Source organism: Cylas formicarius, unplaced genomic scaffold (genome assembly GCF_029955315.1).
Source record: "Cylas formicarius isolate icCylForm1 unplaced genomic scaffold, icCylForm1.1 PGA_scaffold_6__28_contigs__length_40554024, whole genome shotgun sequence".
NCBI classification, from domain to species: Eukaryota; Metazoa; Arthropoda; class Insecta; order Coleoptera; family Brentidae; genus Cylas; species Cylas formicarius.
In genome coordinates this window covers 28,703,290-28,716,080 of record NW_026844347.1, presented here as the reverse complement: position 1 = coordinate 28,716,080, position 12,791 = coordinate 28,703,290, and the positions used below count along the sequence as shown (strand labels likewise).

Genomic DNA, 12,791 nt, shown 5'->3' with positions numbered 1-12,791 from the left:
AAATTTTATGTAAATAAAAGGGAATTTAAATATGGCGAACCAGTTTTTTTCTGTTAAATCAGTCCACCTACGATCACCCTGCACAATAGGTTTTCAAAAGTGCACAATCAGTTTTCAACAGCCGGTGACTAAAGAAACAAATTATTTTTGTATTATTCAATATTTAGACTAGTCTATTTCCATACTTAAAGAAGTATTATTATCATTATTATCTGTAATGAAGCTAGCGATGATATTTGAAAAACCTCCCAGTCAGCTCCATATTATTAGCTATCGTATTTAAACTAACTAAAACTAATTTTAAGTTTGTTTTATTGTTATAGTAATATCGGTTATTAGGAATTAATTAAGACTGAATTAATAAAATAAAAAAATTGGAATACACTTGCAACCTTCTCGTTTTACACAAGGTTGAAAATAAAATAAAATATTTAAAAATATAATATGAGCACACACATCAATAAATGTATTTTTACCAATGTGATTTAATTAAATTAGAATTTTCTAACCACTTTTTTTGTAATCTTTGCCATCACAACTTCCAGCCAAAGCAATAAAATAATAAATAATTGATAACCGAAATGCATGAATGTAAAAATATTGAGGAAGTAATACTCGATGTTTTCTCTTATTTTATTTGTGCACTCTTCTTTCAACATTTTCAATAGAATTTTAATAATAGACAGCCGCGTAATACGAAACAAAAAAAATGTTAGGGTAAGATATTATTGCTGTCCATAATGCACAAAAAATATGTTATAGCTCAATTACTTACTTTGTCAAAAAATCGCTCTTCCAAACACTGGAGAATTTAGTTTCCGAAATGCCAATTTCGCGACCGATATTGAATTCCTCGAACATCATGACGTATAACGATTTAAGGGATGAACAACAAGAGCACGTATCAAACCGCAACGTTAATACAAACGAATCCGTAAAAGAAAAATCGCAGACGGCCTGGCATCGGCCGTTTGATTTTTTTCAAGGTCAATTTTATTCGCAAGTTGGAAGGGGAAGAGTACATAGTTTCAAAGAAAAAAAAACTAACTGCCGTACCATAGATGCCACAGATATATTTTCCTTCTCTCTTTTTTAGGGATGCGCCTTTTTTAGGCTTAAATATAATTCCTGTTGTTTCTCATTTCACTAAAAATTTTAAATCGAATTGTTGCAAGTGGACATCGTTTAATTACTCAAATCGCAAAGGAAATTTGTGTCAATTAGGGGGATTTATATACACTAGGATTTTCGCTATAGTTTATATAGGCGTCTAGAACATTGTCAAAGTCAAAAGGGGGTGTAATAGTCTGATCCGACAGGAGGTTGATTGAGATATTGAGTTAATCAACCGACACACAATCAATATTGCGGCCAGAATTAATTGTCCTTAAAAAGTTTCTAAAGTCTAGAAAAATTAGTGCTAAAATTTTAAAAGGTTTTTAAAACAGGTTATCAGAAATTATGCACTGTTTGGCTACATATATCTGCACAAATTAATGAATGATCGTTTTTTTCCACTATCGCTGCTTTTTTGCGGAAACTTCTTGAATTTTATAATTTTTAGTAAACCAAATATTTTGAGAATTTTTTCCTGTTTTGCTAAAGTCTAAGTTATGAAAGTAAAACAATGCCTCATCTTGTTGTAGATTGTATATATCTTTTCAATTTTGAATATATTTTATTTTGTATATTTTGGACTTGAAAAAAATTTTTTTAGTAGATGAATGAATGGACTCAAAAGGTCAGAGTCAGTCAAAATTACTTGTCATTTCCGAAAAACAGGTTTCAATCTGTTGGAAGCTGGTTAAAATGGAAATCAATAATTCGAGAGTTATTAATGTTGTAAAATAAAATAAAAATAGTCTTTTGTCATTTTAAATGACTGCGGCATATATTAACATAATCGGTCAAAAAATATTTTACATATTGTAAAAAGGTCTTTTCCTAAGCATTTCCAGACCTACGTATATATGAACCCTTTATCTTTTTTTATGACGAATCATAAACTAAGCCTGCAAACCTATGAAAACAATCCACAATTTTTGTTTCAAGTGTTCATCAGTATTTGCATGCCAGCAAGTAAAAAATTTAAATAATAAACAATGATGCATAGGTGTCAAAACGGGTACATCCAAAAATGTTATAATATGGATACTTTTGTGACAACACTTTTAATTTGTAGAAATTTTGTTAAATCACGTGACTTAAAACAGAAACGTGCTTGGCATTAATAAATTAGGCATTGCTTGAAGGAAACCTTTTTACCTTTTTGCGTGGCCACAACGGCGAAACAAACTGTACTCAAAACAATTCGTTTTGGAACTGTCGGGCAAAGCGGGAAACAGACATTGCACTTGTTCATGTTTGTTCTCCGTATAAAATTTATTGCTTATTTTGTGTACGATAAATCTTTTATTTTCACCTTCTTAACGGCGAAACTAAATCTTTGAGAATGATCTGATCTACTAAATGCCACTTGGTAATTCGTTTTCAAGTCGTGTATCTATCGAAAAACAATTTATTTGGAAATTTGGTATTTATAAAAATCAAATTTGACTTACAATCCGGTAAGACAGAGTCAAATAACAGCCTTGTTTTGGTTTCATTCTGAAACTAATTAGGATACATTCCACCATGCGCAATATAAATTTCGCATGTGCGAAACCTGACAGAATTTAATAGTCAAGCATTTGTTTAAAGAGACACTAAAGAAACATTTCAATTTTATATGTTGCCGTATGTTTCCCAGAATGCACATTTAAAACAAAATGTACAGTTTAGTATTGCTTGCCTTATAAAGACCGATTCAAGTTGAGTATCCTATTAGAAGTTCTGGAGAACTAAATTTTTTTTGTTTTTGTTCATGTTTAGTATAAAGCGCCATCTCCCTTTTTGAAATATTTACGCACCTGCAGCGTTGCTAATTCAACTCGAAACAACCGGCAACATCGGAAATTCAAGTAAATTTTCTGCCTTTGTACAATGATATTAGGCTTTTAGAAAGCGGCGTTTTATACAAAGAAAATTACAAATTTTTTTCTAAGTAAGGGAGTGAGATAGGCATAAGGAAACGTTAACAAAAGTTAGTCAGAATGTTGTGCAAAACCAGAAATCATCGAATTCAATTCAATTCATATTTACTCATCATACGGATTTATATAAGTGAGTTTTAATTATTATCTGTGAATTTTTGATTTTTTCGGAATCTGTACAGGGTGACGCAAGATGTAGCTCGCCTCCTACTTTTAGCGAAAAAGTAAAGAAGAAGTGCCTTGACCAAAACCAGACTCCAAGCATCTATCGAGTACCGTGTGATGGTACCAAACGTTTTCTAAGTCTACTGCTCTAAGAAAAAAAACGGAAAGGCGAAACATTGAGATTTGGTACGGTAGTGCATGTTTCATCGAAGTAACATAATACATAAAACGGTAAGACTCAGGCACCCGTATTGTTCACAGGGAACCTCATTGGAGAAGCGTAAATTTAAAAGCAAATACGCACAATAATGTCTTCAGCAACCCAAGCGTGGAAATATCCGCAATTTTCCGGAGCTTTGTACCAACACACCACGAGAAAAGAATTTTTACAAGTCTTGTGTCAAAAATATTTTATCACGGAATATTACCATTTCTGCCGCGGTTTCTAGACGTGTTGGAACAATTTTGCTGACTGCTTAAAGTAGTATATAATCGTAGTAGTCTTCGGAGTTAATTTAGTTTAAAATTGTTAACACATATTAAGCAAAATAAAGATAATTCAATTTCGAAATTTTTTGAGTTTGGCCTATCAGAAGTACCTGGAGACCAAAGAGAATGGAAAAAGATATCTATTTAAAAATTAGGTTGCGGCCATAGGAGATCTCTATTTTTTAAATATTTGGGACTTGTAACGTTGACATATCTACTTGAACCAGATACTTAATTTTTTAAAAGGAATACTGTAAATATTATTACATTTTTGGATTTGGATAGGTACACGTAAATTACGTGAATTTTAAATAAATTTTCTTGAATTTTATTGCACCCATAAAATGAACGATTCTTTGTTGATCCAAAAGTATTACAACATATCGTACCTATATTGAACTGTTTTAAAGTTAAAAGTAAAAACACAGAATAATGCAATCTTTCGTACTAATTAGATATATTATATATTAATCCAATGTTTTTTGTATTTTTGATATGGCGAATTCAACAACAACAACGATTTATTAAATATATTTTATGTTCACCCTCAAGTGCAATTAGATGACAACAAGAACATGAAGTAAATTTTCAATGAGCTCTATATATTGCTACATTTCTGCAATTAGTAATACTTCTCTTAACTTAACTCCACGGCTTCTCGCCATTTTCTCCTTGGTCTACCAAGCTTCCCTCTCCCCGGTGGTTTTTTCCATGCCACTTCCTTCTCTATTATTTTCCATCCTGGTGAGGTGCCCTAACCATTGCAGTTTCCTTGCTTGAACAAATTTTTCGATTGGTTTATTCATCTTTCTCTCCCAGCCATGCTCTGTATTCTTCCCGCCAAAGATTCGTCTTAATAATTTCCATTCCTGTATACTTTTTCTGTTTCTTCAGTGGTAGGCTCAATGGTTATATTATCTTCTTGTTCCATTAACATGTCCCCCAATGACAGCGCCTCTATGTCGATATATAGGTTCTCCTCAAAAAATTCTTTCCAGATTTCTAGTAAAATTTCTTCGTCGTCGATTACTTCTGATACAGGGTGGCAAGTTTTGGAATCCTTTGGAAAATTTCTAATTTCCTTATTAACGTATTTTGTTTCCATATAATTTATTTGGTTATTCATGTGCGCTTTCTTCTTTTCCTTTAAAATTGTTTCTTCTTTGGTTGCTATACTCTATTTTGTTTTGCTCAGACGTATTCGGTAACATTTTCATTCTCACCTTTTGACTCATCGCACTCTCTGTTCCACCACGTCTTCTTCTGAAACATTCTTTTTTCGGGTATATTTCTTTTCGTAGTCCCCATTATAGTTTCTTTTATGAGATTCCATCTTTCTTTAATTATACTGCCTTGTGTTTCATGCTTGTTGTTCTACGTCGGTCCTATAATTTTTTGTAACTCGTCTATATTTTGTTTTACGTTATACCTTATACTCTGTGTTTTTGTTACTATTGGTTTTAGAATTGTCATCCGTATTCGTACCAGAAAATCATATAAATAACTATGAACAATATTGTACTCAAATACAGGTGAATCGTACGAATTTGGAAGACAAATAAAATGCATAATTATAAGTTAATTGCACTATAATTTCTTCAAGCGAACAACGCCTCTCAGATGCTGATAAATATGAAGAAATTAAAAAAAAGAAAAGTTCAACAGAAAAAAACATACTTTTGGATACAGAACCAATACTTTTGATACATTAAAAGTTTTACGATTTTTCACAGAATCTAAATATGTAATTATACGCATTTAAAAAAAATTAAGTTGGTTTGTGGTTCGACTCGATTTGGCCCAATAGAGATCAGGCTCCTATTGCCGCAGTCTCCACATATTTCTAATAGGCCATCGAGTTTAGTATGATGGGGGATCATTTCCAGAAACGCATGAAATAATTTATATTGCCGACGGCAAATTTTTCAAGGCTCTTGACAAATTACACGGAACGTATGCGGTGGCATAACAAACGAAAAACGGGGTGTCGTTTTATTATACCGCGAGGTATCTGAATTTTCATAAACATCGTTCTCATCGCTCACACGCTACCCGTTAACAAACCAAGATTGCCGTAGCCACACCACCGGCACCGACTTTCCGCTGTAATATCTTTTGTTGTCCCACGGAGCTGCGCCCCCAAACTCATCAACTTTACGATGCGTCGTCGTCGTCGTCGTATATGTAAAACGAAGTAAGGGAGGAACATTTTTCCTCGGACACTTTTATGTGCGTGTCGTCGTCATTTTGGGGTCGACCCCGTTTTTCTATCTGGTCCCGCCATAAACGGACGCCGCGACGTAACGACAATAGGCCATGGGGGCGTTGGTATCGCCACGTGCTTTGAAGGAATTGGTTGTTTCCTTGCAATGACTCCCGCTCGTGTATTCATTGATGTCGTTTGTTTATTTAATACAATACCCCACATGTAAAACTCAATTACAGACTAAGGTACAAATTGAATCACAACTTAAAAATAATAAAATGAAATTTAATTCAGCGTACAATAAATTAAACTGATATTTATTCCTGCAGGATTCCTCTCGGCAAGACTGGTATACAGGGTAGCTCACTATACTATATCAATAACAGTTTAGTTTATTGAAAAATTATAAATGCAAAAGTTTTTATTGGTTTGCTGCATGATAGACAGATTTTCTTTTTTTTACGGAACACCCTGTAATTCATTTTTTGATTTCTGAGAAAATTTCATTATCAGTTCCTTCGGGTTTCTCTATACTGAATTTCAATAATTTAATAATAATTATTAATTTAAAAATTTTGTAATCGTTTGTCATGTAAATGGAAACACCAGAATCGTGCTTTCGAAATTGGCATTAAAAATTGATTTGTCGCTACAGGGTGTCTAAAATATATCATCCAAATACATCATTTTGACTAGACGTGCCTGTGTATCTCTGCAAAATAATTTTATTTTAAATTTTATATTAAAAAATTTTTATAATGTAAACTAACTATAAAGATTGTTTTCTCAATGTTTATGTAAATTAGTTCAAAAACTCTAGAATTCTCTATTGGAACTACTAACATTTATTTACGTTTATTACATTTATTACGGGTAGTCAATTAAATTATTACAAATTTTACAAGTGATGCCTTATACAATATATTTCAAGTATTTTTCGACTCCAGCGAACAATAAACAATAAAAAGATACGACACCGCAGTTATGAAAGAGTCATAGTGCTGCTAGTGTCTAAGCTACAGAACGAATTAAAAAATTCTTCTTCCTTCTGTAAAATACCTAATTATACATCGATCTAGTGTGCGAATAGCGTCACTTTACTAAGTGACATTTTCGGGACCAATCGGATATTTTCGGAGATTTTACCGCACGGCTTGAATTTTGACGTTTGTAAATTCTGACAGTCATTGCATTCGTGTTGTTTTGCAAAAATGTACCCAAAAACTAACGGTAATAGAAAAAGTATATATCTGCAACACGTGTGGTAAACTTTTTAAGTCAACTCACAGCACTTGTTGCATAATATACTATTCGGGTAACCTCTTGTGTATAATTTGTCCTATACCCAGCATTAAGAAAGAACCACATTGACGTTCAGTCAGAAAATTTTTGGAAAACATATCAATCTGACTTGGGAACAAAACAAAAGGCGACGTCCCGCAAACTTAAAGCATGCGTGATAAAGAACCAACCCTTAAAACAACTTTTAATGGTACATAGATACATTTTTTCTTCCTAGATCCCCGTTTTCATAAAACCAAGTCGCAATCTTGGACTCCAGAAAAGAATATAAACAGTTTATAATCATTGCCGAATATATTTTGTTATTTTATGGAATACAATAATGCAGAAAACAAATTGTTACAGAACAATTACGAAACAAACACCGAAAATAACAAATCGAAAACTGCAACCGTTGAGATATATTAAGACTACAACATTCAGATATTGAACATCGGTTTTAAATTTAATCTTAATTACTAGATAAGGTTAATATATAATGCTTATATATAAAACTATAAAACAATACTGCGGAATATTTCATAAAGTAATCTTCCAACTAAACAACTAAAACGGAAGTTTTAAATGCTTTAAGTTCATAATACGTGGATTTTTTTTTTAATTCAATTATTTAGTATTGTTTTACCGATGAGTTTTGTTTAAAAAACTAAAGCTGACGTTCATAAATTAAGCTGCCAATAACAGAAAGGCAATAAAACTAAGCAGCAACTATTACAAAACTATATCGCAATTTGATTAAAGCAACTAATTAGTTCACGTCTCCACTAAAATTCATAGGACAAGATGTTCAACATTAATACAAGCGATGTTCGTTTAAATCGCGATATAAAAGAACGTTCAACAAGTACAGCCGCATATTAAAATTCTCTCGCGTAGTGGTTACAATATTCAGTTGATGACTTGCTTTATTTATCCATGGTGTTTTCGAGGGGCTGCTATTTTTCAAAGCCATTGTCTGGATAATGTTGCCGTCGACGATTATGCAAAGCGCGCTTTGATTTCCTAAAGTGACGAATTGCTGTATTTATTGATGGATCAGAAAACGATGGCTTATGGATTAGATTAGGAGCGCGGAACGATCCTAAGAGGGTGACGACGTATTTTCGTGTGGAAATGGTGTCCCAATATTTCATCCAATAATAATCATTGTAACCACGCGAGGGAATTCATACTATTTACAAAACTTCTGGATTCTTCTTTCGTCGGTTGTTTATAATTCAAACCTGCGTGTGTGACGTTTCAGGCGAAACGTGAGTAAGTTTGATTTATAAACAACCGACCAAGAGGATTCCAAAAGATTTGTAACTAGTATTACATATATAATTTTCTATGGCAAAATCAAGGCATACGATATAAAAGATAATCGACTTCTTACTCGAGACTTGTCATTTACATTTTTACGTTTTACTAGTATTACTTATCAACAATCATCAACTTGGCAATGGTATTGATAATAATTTTAACCTCGTTCATGTTTGAACGTAATAAATCTAAGTTAGCGACTTTTGTTCGAATGATATGTCACAATTTTTGGAAAATATAGAGCTGTCTTATATGCAACTACTCGGCGTCCGGAATTATAAGACAATAGTATTCTAGGAGAGACAAACCAGTTAAACAGAAATAAGAGTCACTCGCAGTGTCGGCGCTAGAGGTCGCCCGCCAACCGAGAATGTAAATCAGAGAAAATACGAGAGCCAATATTGCAATATATACCTACTTAATTTAGGTTGTGATAATTTTTCCCTTTTCATCGATATATCACAACCGCTACGTATTGTTTTACTTACTTTTACTCAAATTTAAAAAAAATGCCAAACTAAATGCATATACAGCCGCAAACAAACAAACAAATGTTTATCTCATATCATGATAACACCCATTTTTGCTAGGCGGTGGATGATATATGGTAATAATTTGATGTTTATTTTTTCAAAGAAACTTCCACAGGCAACTGTAATACTATTGACGGATCTTCTGGAGTCTTGCTTAGTCGTTTGTTGATAAATCGCACTTGCTGGGGTTTCGCCAATCATTCTGTTGGCTTCTTCGCAGCTTCTTCAGTTATTCAAGCCGTGCAGTAAACTGTCCGAAAACTTTCGATTGCTTCCAAACCCGTGAGGTAATGTCCCGAAAATGTTCGAAGTCGCTCTGATCCATGGGAAACGAAACTGATGCGGTAAAATGAAACTTTTTGCACGTTAGATCAGTGTATAATTAGGTATTTTACGGGATCGAGTAGAACATGGTATTAAAGTAGCCTGTGGATGTTTCTAAAAAACAAATAATCAAATTAATGCCATCTACCATCTACCATTTAACTGAGGAAGCTCTGAGGAAGCCAACAGGATAATTGGGTTGTTTGACTTTTAATCTGTTAGTGCTATATTTTTTTGTGACAGTAGGAGAAGTATAGTAATGAATACTTGAAAAACTTTTTTAAACTACACAAGCTCGTGATTTAAATGTCATTTTACTATCTTGTTAAATTTTATACTATTTCATTTATTTTAATTTTTAATAGAAAATCTTAAATACGGCACTATATTTATTTTGCATAATATATATTTTAGGCTGCCTATGATGGGTAAATTTTAATATTATTTTCAAGATGTTTTAACACCTACAAACATTATCATCTGGATATTTGGAACTATGGATCGATTTCTGATGTCCATATAATAAAAGTACTATTTATTATGAATTATATGAACATGTTTTTACAAAATGACATTTTCTGCTTCACTTTAACTTACTCTATTTTTAGACATTATTAGTGCGGATCACTGAAAACCGAATTATTCGACCTGGTAACAATTTCTTCCGGAACGATACCGACCGGAATTCATTTTCCATATCGTCCGGATTTTTTTCAACATTTTACGGTTTTTTTACGATAGTTCTCCTTTCCATCTTTCGTCGCAGTCACGATCATTCGCGAAAAATATAAAAACCGCAAAAAAGGCACATCCACCCGCGGATAATTTGACGAGCCCTTCACGATCCTTTAAGGGGCGCACGTGTGAGCGTGTGGTATCGGTCCACTCAGACGTCGCTGGTGCCAAACTACAATGTCCTTTTCACCAATAAGGAGAACCTCTTTGCGAGGTTTTGAATGCTCACAAGTCCTCCGTATTTCCGGTTATTTGGCTCTAGTTGTTGGGGACGAGCTAGTCCCGCAGATTCGATTCCCCTGGGAACGAGACGACCGACACGACGGCGTTAATTTAAAGGGAACTTCCCACCCCCGCCAGGCTCCCCTTATAAACGTTCACCCTTTCGATGTTCCGTAACCGCTCATCTTCGTCTGTTTGCCGAACGTGTAAAAGCGACCGTGTAGTCTTTGATTCTACCGATATCTAACTAATTAACAATGCAACGTCGCGATATTATGATGCAAAGGTAAAGGATTTTTCCTTATAATTGCAATTGCGGAGAGGTCGTCTGACTGTCTTGTATTACCCTTCACATTCTCCGCTATCAAATTGCGGTATGTGTGTGATATTGTCAACGACTGACAACCATTGTACTGTTATTTAGAAATAAAGTTACGTTACGTGGTTCCACAAACTGCTACAGATATAATAATTTTAACTTGAAAGAAAAACCCTTTACACAAATTCACTCACTGCCAATGTGGGCCTGTTAGGAGAGCTAATTCAACTATGAGAAAATAGATGACGCGAATGGACAAAATAAGCATCCAGGTAAAGTGGCAGCTTAACATATGAGGTCCTGAAAAATCCAGCGACCTGTTTATTTCCCACTTAACGGACAATTTGAGAGAATTTAAATTGTGATATTGCTAGAAAAAATTGGATCACAAACGGAATAAATTTCACCATAAAACCCGTTAAAGAGCATATAAAAACAAACTGCCTAAACTCATAAAATAAACCAAAAATGATTTTTTTAAAATGCAATTAAGAGAGATAGAAGTAATAATGCTGGTTTGTGGAAAAGTACAAAGACGGAATTCTCGATAAAGTAAATACAAAGCAAGAATGGCACGGTAAAAAGAGAAAATAAGGATATTGCTAATGTACCCAGCAGTATCGGTCAAGAATTAGCCAATGAAATAAACCTTTGCAAAGAATGCCTGCCCAACTCTATATACCTTCAGGATACCGATGAGCGAAATCAGACGTACAGTATTAAATCTAAAATCCAAAAAATCTCATGGACTCATGGGCATATGAGCGCAAACACTCAAAAAGATAGCAGATTCTATTGTGAAACCTATAAATCATATTGTAAATAACTGTATTAATTAATGAATATTCCCAAATTTTTAAAAAATGCTATAGTTCAAGCACTGTATAAGTCTGGCGACAAAACAAATCCTATAGGCCTGAGCAAAATTTTTTGAAAAAATATTAAAAAACAGGACAAAAAAAATCTATAAATCATTACAGAGAAATCTTAAATTACTTTGTATTTATTTAGAAATGAATAAAGCATGTCATATGTCATCCAGGATGGTGTCTTCCTTGTGAAAGAAAGGTTGAATATGGAGTTCTAAAAGGAACTGCATTAGGTTCAATTCTCTTTGTTTTGTACATTAGTGATATCTTTCATATAAACTCAGATGGGATATTTTCAGTTTTGCAGATTACACCGCGATTTTCTATACTGATTCATCATGGGCTGTGCTCAAAAACAACGTCGAAAATGATTTAAAATTGTTGTACAATTACTTTTCCTATAAAGAGCTAACTTTAAACTTTCCAAAAACTGTTTTGTTCCCATTCTCATGTGATTCATGCACCTCGCCAAATTTCACAAAAGTTCAAATCGAGACTAAGCTGAAAGAGTTTATCGATATAGTTTCCCCCGATTATGTTATGAAATTAAAATTATGAAATGAAATGAAATTATGAAATATAACACTGATAAACTTATTTAAAAATTGAAATCCCTTCTCCCAATATTCAAGAATGCCAGTAAATTTTGTGATATAAAACACCTAAGAATGTTGTATAGTGCATTGATTGAACCACATCTCACACACGGTCTCTCGGGTGGGGTGGTTTGACTAATAACTACTACAGAAAAATTTAAATTGCGCAAAAATTATATACAAATAAACCGCTGATTTATCCTATAGAGGAACTCTATCGAATGGCAAGGATCTTAGATGTTAGACAATTATTTTTTGGAAAAATTACGAAATTAGAAACGCAGGAACAGCTTACCTCTATTCGAGCACGATTATTCGACACGACGATCTCAAAGGCAAAAACTGTGAGTAACAAGGCGATAAAAGACTACAGGTTAGAGATGCTTTTCGTACTTAGTAACAAAAATTATTGCCGTGGTACCTAAACTGATTCAAAATTATAGACCCTAGAATGAATGTAAAAAGAAAATAAAAGAATGGGTTATTCAGCAGCCGAGACTTTATATCCACCAACGAGTAGATTTGTGTATAAATACACGGGATGTCAGATCTATCTAAGGTTATGAGCATTCTATTTGTTAGTTAGTTGTTATTGTTATTTAATGTTGTTTTGAATGAGCCATTTGTAAATATTAAATAAACTATTATTATTATTATTATTATTATTATTGTCATTATCATTATTATTGTCATTATT

General features: G+C 33.3%; 1 protein-coding gene across 11 annotated transcripts in view; it reads right to left on the bottom strand.

Annotated features, from left to right (window-relative positions):
- The window catches only part of LOC132702748 (CUGBP Elav-like family member 1), a 339,946-nt gene that overhangs the window by 174,161 nt on the left and 152,994 nt on the right, over nucleotides 1-12,791 (bottom strand). The window contains exon 1 of one of the 11 annotated variants that reach the window (XM_060671481.1): nucleotides 776-922. The exons of the other annotated variants lie outside the window; for them this stretch is intronic. Coding sequence (XP_060527464.1) covers nucleotides 776-864 — 89 coding nt within the window. The 5' untranslated portion in view covers nucleotides 865-922. Of the gene's footprint in view, nucleotides 1-775; nucleotides 923-12,791 lie in introns of those variants that run through there. 11 annotated transcript variants of the gene reach the window in all.